This window comes from Aspergillus wentii, assembly GCF_001890725.1.
Source record: "Aspergillus wentii DTO 134E9 unplaced genomic scaffold ASPWEscaffold_9, whole genome shotgun sequence".
In the NCBI taxonomy this organism is placed as follows: domain Eukaryota; kingdom Fungi; phylum Ascomycota; class Eurotiomycetes; order Eurotiales; family Aspergillaceae; genus Aspergillus; species Aspergillus wentii.
The window spans coordinates 791373-806456 of NW_024467840.1; the positions used below are offsets into that span (position 1 = coordinate 791373).

At 49.6% G+C, this 15084-nt stretch overlaps 8 protein-coding genes across 8 annotated transcripts; 7 read left to right on the forward strand and 1 right to left on the reverse strand.

The window, feature by feature from the left end:
• Nucleotides 1-6: 6 nt before the first annotated feature.
• On the forward strand, nt 7-916 carry ASPWEDRAFT_45962 (uncharacterized protein; the record flags this gene model as incomplete). Its single annotated transcript, XM_040836664.1, has 1 exon — nt 7-916. A coding segment is annotated over exon 1 (737 nt), but the record flags the coding sequence as incomplete, so codon positions are not given.
• Nucleotides 917-1472: 556 nt separating this feature from the next.
• ASPWEDRAFT_121168 (putative MFS transporter) lies at nt 1473-3194 on the reverse strand (the record flags this gene model as incomplete). The annotated part of the gene is made up of 5 exons (XM_040829049.1): nt 1473-2102; nt 2157-2557; nt 2609-2679; nt 2734-2932; nt 2987-3194. 5 exons carry the CDS (start codon nt 3192-3194, stop codon nt 1473-1475), a joined length of 1509 nt encoding a protein of 502 aa, XP_040684066.1.
• Nucleotides 3195-4407: 1213 nt separating this feature from the next.
• On the forward strand, nt 4408-7207 carry ASPWEDRAFT_45965 (uncharacterized protein). The gene is made up of 3 exons (XM_040836665.1): nt 4408-4799; nt 4870-5133; nt 5187-7207. Exons 1-3 carry the CDS (start codon nt 4764-4766, stop codon nt 6930-6932), a joined length of 2046 nt encoding a protein of 681 aa, XP_040684067.1. The 5' UTR covers nt 4408-4763; the 3' UTR covers nt 6933-7207.
• Nucleotides 7208-7211: 4 nt separating this feature from the next.
• Nucleotides 7212-8351, forward strand: ASPWEDRAFT_45967 (uncharacterized protein). Its single transcript, XM_040836666.1, has one exon. It carries the CDS (start codon nt 7323-7325, stop codon nt 7992-7994), a length of 672 nt encoding a protein of 223 aa, XP_040684068.1. The 5' UTR covers nt 7212-7322; the 3' UTR covers nt 7995-8351.
• Nucleotides 8082-8487, forward strand: ASPWEDRAFT_710156 (uncharacterized protein). Its single transcript, XM_040839155.1, has one exon. It carries the CDS (start codon nt 8169-8171, stop codon nt 8397-8399), a length of 231 nt encoding a protein of 76 aa, XP_040684069.1. The 5' UTR covers nt 8082-8168; the 3' UTR covers nt 8400-8487.
• An 80-nt stretch (nt 8488-8567) lies between these two features.
• ASPWEDRAFT_45968 (Eisosome component PIL1/LSP1 family protein) lies at nt 8568-10446 on the forward strand (the record flags this gene model as incomplete). The annotated part of the gene is made up of 3 exons (XM_040836667.1): nt 8568-8623; nt 9142-9649; nt 9707-10446. The coding sequence occupies 3 exons, from the start codon at nt 8568-8570 to the stop codon at nt 10154-10156; spliced, it is 1014 nt and encodes a 337-aa protein (XP_040684070.1). The 3' UTR covers nt 10157-10446.
• Nucleotides 10447-10480: 34 nt separating this feature from the next.
• On the forward strand, nt 10481-12061 carry pre2 (proteasome core particle subunit beta 5). The gene is made up of 6 exons (XM_040836668.1): nt 10481-10728; nt 10874-10981; nt 11045-11206; nt 11287-11335; nt 11387-11496; nt 11549-12061. Exons 1-6 carry the CDS (start codon nt 10597-10599, stop codon nt 11882-11884), a joined length of 897 nt encoding a protein of 298 aa, XP_040684071.1. The 5' UTR covers nt 10481-10596; the 3' UTR covers nt 11885-12061.
• A 79-nt stretch (nt 12062-12140) lies between these two features.
• ASPWEDRAFT_710345 (uncharacterized protein) lies at nt 12141-15049 on the forward strand. The gene is made up of 3 exons (XM_040839157.1): nt 12141-12819; nt 12882-14006; nt 14073-15049. Exons 1-3 carry the CDS (start codon nt 12425-12427, stop codon nt 14875-14877), a joined length of 2325 nt encoding a protein of 774 aa, XP_040684072.1. The 5' UTR covers nt 12141-12424; the 3' UTR covers nt 14878-15049.
• The last annotated feature ends 35 nt before the right edge of the window (nt 15050-15084 follow it).

The following is a 15084-nucleotide window of genomic DNA, read 5'->3' on the forward strand; positions in this document are numbered from 1 at the left end:
GAGTCTGTAGATATCATGTTGTGTTGACAAAAACAGCAAGTGCAACCTGCATACAGAGTATCACTAGTATAATCAATATCATCTCCGCTCACTATGGCTTCTCTCTTCTGTATACAACTATTATCATATCATCATGGCGTCCATGTTTATCCATCTTCCATGGGACATTACAGCGTCCATCATGTGCGGTCTGACTGACCTCCAGACTCTGCACAACCTCATCATTGCTGTCCCATATCTAGCCACCCCATTATCCTCTTACTTCACCACCATCACCAAAGATATCCTCACCGAGTCCTTCGCCGACCCGCTACTAACACAATTCCTCCACGCCATCATCGCAGCCCGCTCTCTCTGTCCACGGGGTACAACAGAGCTCCGAAACTTTTTCACATATTACTTCCTCAGTGATGGAGAAACAAGACCTCTTCCCCGATGTGTTCTTCGCGATCCCGCCTCCCTCGAGTACATGGTTCGCGTCTTGAATGCCGTCGAGTTCTACCTCGCATATGCAGTCCGTATTTGGGGATCTGTGAGAGTGTTTCATACGCCTCTCTTCTGCAAGAATAGTCCTCCGGTTTCGTACACCCCTGCTTCGGATAGCTGGTCGGATCCTCCCACCTGGCCTCGTATGCGTCGCGCGTTGTTGCGCATTCAATTATACGCTGAACTGTTCCATCAACCCGGTGATGCATCTTTGTCCAACGAGCCCGACGAATGGGAGACACAAGCCTCCGAGATAAAATTGTTCTGGGGCCGGTATGACCTTGTGGAAATGAGGGAGTGCAAGTGTATCTACATTGCGATAGCATTGTCAGTCGGCCACGAAACGTACTACAAAAAGCCCTTAACACAGACGAAGGAAGATAAACTCCACCTTCGAGGACTTCCTCAACTGCAGAAATTCATGCAAGGCAATTCGTATACCGAGTTTGGAATGTGGTATTTAAAACGGTTGCTGGAGAAAAAGATGCACGGCTTCGATCATGTTGATCCCCGTGATGATGCACGTAGCTATCATATGGTCCTAGATCGCATCTTTCATTGGGGTGATGGTCCGCACGGGGGTCTTGGAAAGATGCTGCGGCGGAGAGAATATGTGTATTCGTCGTACTTTGTGGATGTTCCATTTTATCGCTTGTTTGGTTTCAAGAGTCCTGTGCCAGATGGGGAGAGTTCATCGGATGAGAGTAGTATCATTGGTGCTCGTCCTCTTCCTTATAACCGCTTGGAGGCTCTGCCTGGACAATCATGGTGAGGATATGGAATGTATACTTGGAAAGATCACTGCTCTAGATTGTACAGATTAGCAGACATTGATAGCGATCAGGGTCTTATCGACATTGAATAGATTGTTCTATATATAGTACTTTTATCAACGTAGTCATCATCATAAGCCATGCCAAATATTTGCATCAAACGCCGATCAAAACAAATCGCTCATTACGCAAGAAAATCAAACCATATAAACATTATAGCACATATCGGAAAGTTGAACCGTAGTTCTCATCACCGACTGTCTCCTCCTTTTCATTCTTCTCCACAGGCCCGTACTTCTTATCGAGACGCTTATTCTCCCAAACCAGGAGCGTGCGCAGCGCCAAAGCAAGCAGGGTAGTGAAGAACATAAAAGCGGCACAAATCGACTGACCCTTGATATATCTCGGGCTCTCACTACTCGGGAAGATACTCGTTCCCAAGAACGGGCCGCACTGGCCGACGATGTTCAGAATGACGACGCTCATTCCACGGCGGGAGTCGGAGCCCTGGTTATTCACGACCCAGGGGAGGACGTTCGCGATGGAGGGGAAGACACCGCAGGCAGCGAGGAAGACGCCAAAGTAGCGGATGGCGACGGAGGTGCAGGTTGCTTGGAGGATGTAGCCGACTGCGCCGACGATGGAGAGGAAGATGATCATTAGGCCGCGTTGTTGGAGGCGGTCGGCGATGTAGGTTGTTAGGATTGTGATGATGAAGGAGAGGAAGTAAGGGGGTGCGGTGAGACCTTGGGCGTTGATGGAGGTGAAGCCCATGTCTTCTAGGATGGTGGGGAGGAAGACGGGGAGAGAGGAGTAGCTGACGTTGCAGCTGAAGTACATGAGCTGTGTGGTGTTAGCTTTTGTGATTTCCTGTAGATGGATGGGGAATAGACATACAGCAGTGAGCCACGCTTTGGCATCAAGTAGAGTCTCGCCGAGCTCTTTCCAGTTGAGTCCACGCTTCTTTTCGGACTCGCCTGTTCTTCGGAGTGCTCTGGCACGGGCGACTTCTCTCTCTTCTTCCGTGAGGAATGTAGCAGACGCTGGGTTATCGGGCAGAAAGAACCAGGCCAGAATAGAGGCCAGACAGGTGGGAATACCCTCCACGAGGAATAGCAGTCGCCAATTGGCCAGCTTGGAGTGACCGGATGTGATTCCGTAGGCGAGGGCACCGGCAAATGTACTTGCCAGAGGTGCGGCAGCGACGTACAGACCACAGCGAAGACCGATTTCATGACGACGGTAGAAAAAGGATAGCAGAAAGGGGACACCAGGTCCGAATCCAGCTTCAAAGATACCTAAATGAGTCATTAGTATATGGATGAGCTTGAGATTTTTGGCTAACTTACCCATCAGAAATCGCAAAGCCATCATACCCTGCCAGTTCTGAGCCGCAGCTTGACATGTCGAAGCAATACCCCTGCATCTAGTTAGCTATGTTGCGTTATGCGAGCGCATTGCGAATGCAACTTACCAGCCAAGCACAGTAATGGCCGCCCACCGATGAGGCGGCATGACTTTCCACATCAACGCTTGAAATTCAAAGATCGCATATGAAATGTAGAAGATGGTCAAAAGCCATGTGTATTTCTCCGACGTGAGGCCGAGATCCTCCTCCATGCCCGCGATTTTGGCATTTCCGATGTTACTGCGGTCGAGAGAAGCGAGCACGACTGCGACACTGTTAGCTTGACATCATCAAGAGATGCGTTGACAGAGCAACTTACAGAAAAAGCCAACCAGCATAGGAACTCTAAAATCGAGTTTGCGCAACAGTCGAGCTTCAACGGCGGGGTCGATTTTAATGACGGGCGCAGGAATCTGAGGAAGCGCGGTATCTTCGTGCAGAGGGATTTGCTTCTCCGAGTCCTGCTCAGGTGGAATGGTTTCGATGACATCTGGATTCGAGGAATCCTTCTTCCCGAAGAACCCCATATTGAACAAAGATGAGGATAAGAGGAAGAGAGAGAGGAGTGGTGATTAAGATTAAGATGATTAGGATTAATGGATAAGATGATGGAGCAGAAGTTTGGAGAAACCCGGGATATTATATAGGCGACTGATGCAATGGATCCTCAGGCGGGACCATCGCTGGATCTATTGCGAGATCTGCAAAAGCTAAAGCGACGGGGCATCAACGAGGCTGCGATGTTGAAGCTGCGAGGGGGTGGGCCAGAGGCGCGTCGATGGCAGGTCAAGGAGGAGAAGATGGAGGTGGAAGCAAAAGGAAGAATCCGGACCTGCATTTGAGTCAAAAGAAAGGAAAAAATCATCCAAGCTGGATAAACTCAATGAAATCAAGACGATTCATGCGATGGACCCAAACGATTTCGAAATGAAGTCATTATTGGTGGAAGGAAGAAGCCATCTCCATAGCCGAATGGACCTAAGCAACGACGATCTTCCCGTTCCGGGGCAGCTGAGGATGATCACAACATCATCTCTCGTGGACATCACAAGAGCCACGATGGGGGGACTGGCAGTATCAGATGCATCTGGAAGATTAACAGCAGTCAAACATGGCCATTCACGTTGTTGAGACTATTGCCAGCCTCTGCATTGGCCGTGGAAGGGATACACGCCTTGCTGCTGCTCAAACACCCGCCACATTTTGTTGACTCACAGACACAACAATTGAGACATTGAGCAGTTTCTGCTGTCGGAGAATTTATTGCACATTCAATAATTCTACGGAGTCATTCTGGAAAGGTATGTCGTGCATTGGCTATTGATGCTATCTACGTCGTCTAACGCTCACAGTTCATGCTCCACTCTCTGGCTGTGGCTTGGTCTTGGTTGACTATGGTCAATCCAATCAATCTAAACATATTCGATGCCGTATTAAGAATCATCAATGCAATACGGAAGACAGACGATTGAATAAAGATGGAAGATTGAACCATGGGTGGATTAGAGTCTATACCGATGACTCTATTCTGAACTACGACTGAGCACCACTCGAAACGCTCTACATTCCAATTGCTATCTATTATACCCCTTGCGATTAGAAGAACAATACGAGTATATCATTGAATACCTATCATGCGACATATTCCTAGCATCACAATGGTCAATTCTGCAGTGATCTTATAGAACGAATAGAAATAGCATCTAGACTCGCGTCAGTTTAAGACCCCGTGCTGATCATAAACTCTCCTCGCTCTCAATTGAACTTAATCTTACAATAAATCAGTGGCTAGCCAATTCCTTTGCAAATGAAGCAATTCGACATGCATCCTTACATCCCAGCCTTTACAATGTCGATGCCTGACTCCTCAGGTGTCCTGCACTTCTGGTCTCTCTCCCCGCCCGCATCCTCCTCTCTCTACGGAACCTCAAAATTCCGCGTCGCGTTTTCAGGCATTCGCAGCGCCTCCAGGTCGACAACCCCCAAATTGCCGTCCCCATCTTTGATGCGTCAATTCTTGCTGTTTATTGAACTCTAGAATATTTTGCGACTACATTGATATCTTGTTTCTACCCATTCACGGGGTTCCGATCACAATGGACGACCCAGCGAGTCGTGTCCCCGCGCAGCTGGTACGTTTACTTCCGTGATGCCATCTGCGATTCGAGCTTGGATAGCTAATGTTACTGTGACGTTCTACAGCTGCCGCACATGCATCTTGTGTCGCGGCATCGCTACCCGTTGATGCATATGATGCCCACCGATACCGTGGTGGAATACCTCCTCTCCGCGCCCAAGGTCGTCCGCGAAATGCAGCCGATGCACTGGACCTTTCTAGATGGACCCCCGGATGGCTCTGTCATGCTCACTTGGCAGCCGCTGAATCACCTGGGGACAAACTTCGCCAGTGACGGTTATGTCTGGGCTGATGTCGAACAGGCTTTTACTTTCGAAGCCCGCGGTCACGTATGTTGCCCTGCGATTTCTCGTGATGCTACTGGTTACTGACAGAAGGCTAGACCGTTGAAATGTGGCTTCACCGCAGTGGTTACCACCCACCAAACGAGCCCGCCGCTATCCACTGCCGTAGACGTTATCGTCTGCTGCCCCCGAAAGTTCCTTCCCCCAACATTCCTCCTGCCGACCCGTCGCTGTGGATCGTTCACTACTCGAGAGCTCCTTCCACCGACCATGTCCCCGCAAACCGAATCCCCGTCCTCCCTCAAGTTCAGAGCATGCTGGCCCAACGACGATTCCTGCAGGGTCAAGGTCAGCTTGCCCGCAAGGACTTTATGTTGCACGATCGGAACAGCTGGCCCGCCATCAACTTCCCACCACAGATGGCCCCACAGGGCTTTGCGCAGCCACAGGGACCTTATCCCAATGCAATGGTTGGACGTCAACCATACTATGCCGCAGCGGGCCAGCCCATGCCTGTCCCAGCCGGTGCCACCCCTGTAAAGGCGCCGCGCGGACACCGCGCTTCGTCTGCAGCCATGAGCGCCGCAACAGCCGACTTTGCGCTCGAGGATGAGGACGTTTCAGCCGGAGACATGATGGACCTTTTGACACCTAGAGAAGTCAGCAAGATGAGATATCAACAGCACCACGAGTGGATGGAGGAGATTTTTGCTTCGCCTTACGCCATCAGCCAGATTGAACCAGTGTCGTTGGGATTGGGACGCAAGGGTGAACTTGAACAGCTAACTGGTGGCTTCTTTGATGCGCCTGTTGGCCCCTCAAGCGCTGAGGGCAAAGACAAGGATGGCAAGGATGACAAAGACGACTCTACACAAGCTACCAAGTTGGAACCCGCCAAGGCTGAGGAATTTGCCGACCGGGTTGCTAAGAAGGTCGCAGATATGACCGCTGAGATTGAAAAGTTGAAGAAGCGTCATGCCCGGAGGATGGAAAAGTTCAACCGCAGTTCCGTGCTCAAGGATGCCGAGCTTAAACTCCGTGACTCCGTGACCGACCCCGCTGCTACTGGAACAGAGACTTGGAGACTGGAAGGCCGCATCGAGATTCCTACCGAGGAAGGCACCCCTGAGGTCGTTGAAGAAAAGCCGAAATTCAAGGTGGATGACGTCGTCAAGGAGGTGGAAGCATCGTGGCAGAAGCAGGTTGTGCCGGAACCCAAGGTCTCGTGTGTGCAAAAGGGTGGTTTGTTGGAGAAGATTGAACCGGAACCCAAGGCGCAGAACGGCAATGTGGAGGGCGATATCGACATGGAGAATGCGGCCGATGATCTTCTGAATCAATTCACCTCTCCATCACAAGCAGTCAACCAGGGAGCATCAGCACCAGCAGCCGCTGCTCCTGGCCCACATGGCGCCTCTCACATCCCCGCGCAACCGCAGCCGGCAGGCCAGCAAGGTATAGGTGGCTTGGATGTTGAGATGGACATGGGAGGTGGCCATCCAACAGCGGCGGGTGAAACTGGGGATTGGGTCATGGTCAATGACGAAAAGAAGAACCAGGACAAGACTACGACTGGCGACATTCCCGGCCAAGGGGCAGGGACACCAGGCAGCGGGATGCAAGGTCTGACCCCCGGCAACACTGGAAGTGCCGGAGACACTGGTCTTGATACCAGCAACTTCGACTTTACCAACATGGACAGCGCTGGCGATGCGCTTGCCGCATATACCGAACAGAACGAGGGACTGGATCTTCCAGATCTAGACAACTCGGCTTTTGGGGACGCCTTCCACGCGTCGGATAATGAAAACACCCACCATCATGACGCGGACGATATGTCCTAGGTGGGTTGACAGGTGTTGGATTCGATTCTGATTGAGGGTAAATGCAGGTTATTATACGGGGTGTTTCCGGTCTGTACCATTTGATGAGCGTTGTGTCTGTTTTCTTCACTCGGAGGGCTGGTGTACAATTAAAATGAATTCATCTTGGAATTTGATGAATGGATAATTTTGAATAAAGTCGAGCACAGCTCTGAATTAGCCTTAAGTATTGATGTTGTGGGGGAGTCAGAAGATCGTCAGCACATGACGCTGTCACTTGTGCGATAGCAACATCCATCACCATCACCGGGTGGGCGAATCCACCTGATGGATATAAATGACTGGCATCTAGGAAGTAGTTTTGTTCAAAAGAGATGATATTATCTCTAATGTCGGCTGATATCCACCACCATGGATCGATATATTCCTTATATCCCCTATCGCCATCGCCGGCGCATATACCATGCCGTCCTCCTCACCGTCTCCACGATCATCATCACCATCCTTTACATCTTCTACAGCATCGTCTATTTCGCAGCCTTTTACTTTGTGCTGCTATATCGCCACTATACAAATTACAGCCACACACTCAAGCGAAAAATAGACATGTGCTTCGTTGAAATCGACGACGAAACCCCCTCCATCCGCATCACGGAGTACAAGAAACCCCGTCCTCTCCGCGCTTCATATCCACGTCGCAGACGTTCTTTTTCTTCTGCATCTTCAGCATCCAGCTGTTCCAGCGATAATAGCACAGATATTGATATCCGCTCCCCGCGACACTCGTATCACAGCCACCACTCGCACCATCATGCCCATCATGACTCGCACTCTCACTCTCGTTCACTCTCGCCCCCACCACCAGTATCTTTCTCACCTCGCCACTCATACTCGCCTCAGCCATCTTATACGACCACGCGACGGACGAGGATCCGCACGAGGGCTGAATCGCTGATGCCGTTTGAGAGGAGTTTCTGGCGGAGGCCGTCGAGGGAGGATGTTAGGTTCGTCGAGTATGTGGATCCGGGGGAGGAGGAGTGGAGGAGGAATCGGAGGGAGGTGAGGTTTATTGAGAGGGGGTGATTTGTTTTATTTATATTTATATTTATTGATGGATTATTTGGATTGGATTTATTGTGTTGGTCGTGTAGTTTGTCTGTTCTATTCTATTCTAGGTATACCCATATTATGCTGTAAAGCATCGAGAGTATCCTCCATTCAACATCTCTCTTAATGAATTCAAAGATATCGATCTGAATGAATATGACCTCCAGGAGGAATAGGGTCCGGCACCAAAGAGCATTATGGAGAGTGCATCCTTATCTGGCAGGGGGTACAATGTTATTCGAGTATATATATAGATGGACATTCTCAAGACGAATGATCCGTAACACTTCATTCAAGATAGTAAGTAGTACATCAAAAATATCTTTGTCTTTAATTATCTACGTCTTGCTTATATCAATAACATCCCGTATGCAAAGATAAGCATCCTTGTACTTCTTTCTATAATTCCATCCGTCGTGTATATCGTTGTCATTGTATGCTGCCATATTTATTCTAGTATGTAGTAGCTAGTAAGGGCTCAACTCACAATGCAACATCTGATTGGATCCAGTGGTCCATACTCTGATTCATGTGTAGTATGAGTCGATCATGGCTTTATGTGCAGTGGAGATGCGGAAAAAACATCCGATTATGAGAATCTCAGTGTAAATCATACCCACTACACACTCTCATCTATCCCCATCCCATCTCTATCCATCTATCCATCTATGAGCCCATCTATATCAAACTCTATGACAGCTCAATCCATCGTCAGAGTATGACTGCAACCGGCGATGACTTCAGCTTCCGCCCATCCCGCATGACGTCACGAACAAGCAACCCCTTCATTTCATTTATCGCCTTGCAAAAAAAAAGCATAATATAAGCCGTGCTGTTCGATATCATTTAAAGTATCTAATATTCCGGATTCATCTTTGGTCATCATCAATCTTGAGTGTATCGGAAGTTGATCCATACATCCGAATTCGTTAAGGAAGGCGCATTCTTGTCTTGAACGAGTCTTTGCCTTCTTGTCACGAATTTGACTCCAACTGATCGCCACCAAGAAGAAGAAGGGAGATTTTCATCTACATTCTGTGATTGTAGTGTGTCTGTTCGATATCAGTCGCAACAATGTACGTGATTATCACTGGATGTATTATCAAGCCCGCTGACAACCCAGGAATCGAACACTGTCTATCAGAAAGAGAGACCAGGCTGCTGCCGGTCGTCACCGTTTCAGTATCGCCACCTTCCGCGGCCTCCAGCAGCCCGAGCTCAGCAAAAAGATGGCTCGTCTCGTCAAGAACGAGAACGCAGCCATCGGCGCCCACGAAACCGCAGGCCGAGAGCGCGTGTCTATCGCCGCACAGCTGTCCGACTGGGGCGAGTCAACCGAGGACGAGGCCGTCTCGGACATCTCGGATAAGCTGGGCGTGCTGATGGCGGAGATGGGCGAACAGGAAGATATCTTTGCGCAGAGTCTGGAGGATTACCGGAGCCTTCTGAAGCAGGTGCGCGATACGGAGGGTTCTGTCCAGCCGTCGCGGGACCAGAGGGCCAAGATTGCCGATGAGATTCAGCGCTTGAAGTGGAAGGAGCCGACGAGTCCTAAATTGGAAACCTTGGAGCATGAGTTGGTTCGCGCGGAGGCACAGAACCTCGTTGCTGAAGCTCAGTTGACCAATGTGGTATGTTCAATGCACCCAGTGATTTAATGCCGGCAGTATGCTAAACAGTTTCTACAGACCAGACAGAAGCTCAAGGAGGCCTTTGACATTCACACGGCGGCGGTTGTTGAACGCGCAGAGAAGCAGATTCTCCTTGCTCGCCACTCCCGTCGTCTGCTCAATTATCTCGACGATACCCCCGTCGTTCCTGGAGACACACGACAGGCGTACGAATATGCCGGTGAGGCGAAGCAGGTCCTCGAAGACGCAGAGAGTGATCTTCGTTCGTGGGAGAGAACCGTCGAGCCTATTCAAAGCTCGGCCGGTGAGCCATCCGCTGCCCTTTTGGCTTCATCTGCTGGAAGAGCCGAGGCAACCCCACCTGTTGCAGAGCCAGAATCGTTTGACACTGCGTATGGATCCACCAAAGAAGCAGCAGAAGGTGCACCTTTAGAGGCTGGGTACGAAGAGCCCAAGGGGAAACAGTTGGAGCAGCCGGCCGGACAGCCAGTAGCAGTCCCTTATTAAGTTGAGATGCTATTTTAATAATATCTTAATCAGTCTGTTAGTATAGTTAGCAGTAATCTTATTTCGATGGACATCTGGATATGGGTTGGCAGGCGTTGGACAGTGTTGGGAGAATGGTACACAGGAGGATATCGGACATGGCGCACGGGGATGGAACCAGCTGAATGTAATCGTGTAATTACCAATGGTTATGGCCCATTCTTTATATGATTGAGGAATATGAAGCATGAATGCGTTTCGACTGGTGATAATGCCGTAGCCACGTGACCTAGGCGCCAAGCAGTGACGCGGATGTCGGAGCTCCCAAGCAGCGCTGGAGCTCTCCGCCAGAGCAGCTTCACTTCCACCACATCCCACTCTCCCTCGCACGCATAGTCCTTGTACATTATCGTCCGGCTGCGTCTCGCTCCCATCAAATTCGACATCAGATATCCGGCATCATGGATAAATTAGTCGCCCAGTACTCGCGTCGCCCCCACCAGAATGAGTTCTATTCCGAGCAAGAGCAGCACGATCTCACAGAGAGCCACCCTTCCATCTCTCTGAAGTTCAACCTCCCTCCTGTCGACAACGTGAGTTTGAAATCCACTGGATGTGGCGGTTGTGGGTGTTCGGCTTCGTGGAGGACCATGCTACGGAGCCCTGACGTGGACAACACCAAATCAACTGTGAGAGAATACAAGACGGCTGACCATCGGTTTTGAATCGTTCATCTAGTCTTCGGCATTCCTGCGTGCTATGACCGATGACCACTCGAATCCCAACTGCCCCATTAAGCTTGCCCACGGAACGACGACACTCGCATTCCGATTCCAGGGCGGAATTGTACGCCGCCACCTTCTCTCCTAATGCCCAACGGGACTCCGCTGACGAGCATGTCAATTTTAGATTGTTGCAACAGATTCGAGAGCGACTGCTGGAAACTGGATCGCCAGTCAGACGGTGAAGAAGGTTATTCCTGTTTCGCGGTTGAGTCGTGGTGAGGATAAGCCTTCAGAGAACCCGGTCCCGGTTCCTGGTTTGTTGGGTACTATGGCTGGTGGTGCTGCGGTATGTTCAATCTGGATCTCTTTATTATTGGGGATTCCATACCATAATGTTTTGACTTCTGTATACTGATTGGGTGGTAGGATTGTCAATACTGGTTGAGATATCTGAGTCAGCAGTGCACACTCCATGGTAAGTTCCAGGATATCTACTTAATAACATACAAATGCTAATTTTCACCAGAAATCCGACACAAGCGCCGTATCACGGTTGCTGCTGCTTCGAAGATTCTCGCCAACTTGACATACTCTTACAAGGGCATGGGTCTGAGCATGGGAACGATGTTGGCAGGCGTATGTTCAATCCACGGTGGTATCCGACTAGTACTGACATTAGTTTCCGCAGATGACACCCCAAGAAGGACCCGCCTTGTACTATATCGACTCGGACGGCACACGACTCCCCGGTAACTTGTTTTGTGTTGGATCCGGTCAAACCTTCGCATATGGTGTGCTCGATGCCGAATACAAATACGAGCTGACCGAAGAGGAGGCCCTTGAGCTTGGTCGCCGAAGCATTCTCGCCGCCATGCACAGAGATGCCTACTCTGGTGGTTTCATCAACTTGTACCACGTCAAGGAAGAGGGATGGGTCCACCACGGCTTCAACGACATGAACCCCATTTTCTGGAAGACGAAGCTGGAGAAGGGCGAGTTCTCGAACGTTACGTCGGAGTTGTAAGGGGATGGAAATCTTATGGTGGATATGATGATGCGTTTTTAATTCTACATTTTCAGGCATGCAAGATCCTCTTCCTCTAGCCTTCGTAGGATACAGGTTCTAGTCAAGTAGACATATGACCATTTAATTAGATGAATGGAAAATGCAATGAATCAATGATATTTCGATAAATCTGAGCTATTCCTAAATCGATTTGGTGCATTAGAGCCTCATGTTCGCTTCGCGCCCATCTGCTGCAGAACATCACAACCACCACGCCTCGTGCTAAATTGATAACTAAACGATAAGATATCCATATGCCATTCTTCTCTTCGAAAAACAACCAGCTACGCCACAGATGACAGCCGCAGAGGCTTGATCGACAGCGAGGAGGATGCAATCCTACCCCACACAAGCCACCACAGCAGACATCTTCAACCCCAAGATGAATTAGACACCATTGAGCTGAAAGAGTCCCAAGACCGTCAAGAAAGCCAGGAGAAATTGCACAATGACGACGAAAAGAAGACGAAATCGCTCGTCCTCAACCCCAAAAACTGGATGCAGGGCATGCAACTGTGCATTTACGTGACTGCCTCCATTTTGGCCCTAAATGTGGCCCTCACCATCGTCGCGTGCGCGGTCGCCTTTGCCCATTCCAATCAGCGTTTTGCTGTTATGGCACCGTTGTTCAAGGGCAGTTGTTCGAAGACTCAAAATACAGCGACTGGGATGCATTTGGCTATCAACGTTCTCAGTACTGCGATGCTGGCTGCTGGTAATTATTGCATGCAGGGCTTGGTTGCTCCAGACCGTGAGGACATTGACCATGCGCACTCTCAACGCCAATGGCTCGATGTTGGATTGAGCAGTCTCAGGAACTTGGTCATCGTCAGTTGGAGACGTAAGGTTCTGTGGGCGACGCTGTTGTTTACGACTCTGCCTATCCATTTGTTGTTAGTATAAAACATCCGCCATGCTGGGAGTTAGTTCCTCGTCTCACATCCGCCTCATCTAGATATAACTCGACTGTCTTTTCATCCATAGACATCAATGCGTACCAACGCGTAATAGCCTCACCGGAGCTGGATTGGAAAACAGCCGATATCAGCGCCAATTACGGCGCCTGCTGGCAGCAAAACACCAACCAGAGTCTGTCCAGCTTCATGACGCAACTCAATCAAGGCTCGTATCAGAATATGACGGCTGAAGAATGTCTCGATTCGCTCAATAAGAATCAACTGGTGCCTGGCCGCGGAACAGTGGTACTACTGGTCGACTATAACAACACCCAGCTAACAGATTCAATCTTCGCCGGTGGTGTCAACTATCCAGAATTTTTCTCTGATCTGGCTCCTCTTGAGCCGGGGTATGAGGGAAACATTGCCTACAATTGGTCAGTGCCGGCCTGGAATATGAAAGTTCCAGCGTTAGGAAGCACGGTGGAATTCAACCAGTCCAGTCTCAATCCTGTGTACAAGTTCATCAGCAACAAAGAACTAGAGGAGCCGAACAACAATTTCACAGCCGAGGTTGAACAGCTCCAAGAAGATACCAACACCCTCTTCCGATATATTGAGGGAAACGTATATGATGCGAATCAGATACACCAATTCCTGGGAAACAAGAGCAATTGGGCCAACAGCTCATGGGCTACCGAGGTCTCGTTTGATGAAAACCCACCCCAAACATGCATGGCTGAGTGGCCCCATAATCCAGTTGGATGGGAAGGCCACTTTCCTTTGCAAGCTTGCCTTGTCATGGAAGGCGAGGAGCATTGTCAGTTGTTTTTCAGTCCTGCTATATGCTTTGTTGTTATCGTCTGTAACGCAATCAAAGTGGCCTGCATGTTTCTGGCAACTCGTCAGGACCGTGGAGAAATTCTTCTGACAACTGGTGATGCCATTTCTTCTTTTCTAAAACGGCCGGATCCGTACACTGTTGGGCGATGTTTGATGTCCAAGGAAACACTGACAAAAGACACACAGCCTTGGGGAGGACATTGGTATTGGTTTCTCCCTTGGTTTTCTCATCAGCCACTCGCTCCGAATTGGGAGCCTCATGTTGTCCCGGATATTCTCCCTGGTCGAAAGAGATGGTTCCAGGCTGCTAGTAAAGGCCATTGGGGGGCTTTGGTTGCATTGTGAGTATCGCAGAGGAGAGCAACAAACGATCCAAAGAATCGCACTAAACTGATATATCACAACAGATGCCTATCCATAATCACTGCAGCAATCTATCTTCTGGCAGGCGGCATCATGCATGTACGCAGAAACCACGATATCGACTTCCAATCCCTCTGGAACCTGGGATTCGGTTCTCTCAACCAATACAGTCTCTTCGCAAGCACAGACAAAGAATCCTTCGGCATCATCGTTCTCGCCAACACACCCCAGTTAATCGTCTCCGTCGCCTACTTCCTCTTCAACTACATCCTCACCTCCATGCTCCTCGTAGTCGAATACACCAGCTTCGCCACAGAGCGCAAAGCACTCCGCGTCTCGTGGCCCACGGATTCCCAGCGCTCAACTTACTTCCTCACCCTCCCATACCGGTATAGCATACCGCTGATGATCATCTCCGCGATCCTGCACTGGCTCGTCTCGCAGTCGCTTTTCTTCGGCGTTATCACCGTCAACCCGCTTGTCACTTACAACGAGTCCAGTACGATAATGACCACCGCAGCATGGTCGCCCATGGCGACGATTTTCGCCATTATCCTCGGCGCTCTTATGTTAACGGTTTTGCTGGGTCTGGGCCTTAGGCGGTTTAAATCGCGCATGCCGAATGCTGGGAGTTGCAGCGCTGCTATCAGTGCCGCTTGTCATCCTCCGAGTGACGATAGAGATGCGGCTGTCAAGGCTGTTATGTGGGGGGAGACAGCTCATCCAGTTGATGATAATGATAATGATAATGATTATGATTATGCGTCCGGAAACCGAATTATGTATGCTCATTGCAGCTTTGCTTCTCTCGATGTTGAGTCGCCGGTTTCTGGGAAGGTGTACACATGAAAAGATGGTTTCATTTACAAAAGTTCGATTTGTATATATTCCTCGTAAAGCATTTAGTATAAGTATACCCCAGTGGTGAGCGATTGAGTTTTTTTGTATAAAGACATTTAACTTTGGACAGGAAAACTGAAGAAAAATAGTACTAATAATATGATGGATGCTACAAATAAACTCATATCCCAAGAAATAAATACATACATCCCATAA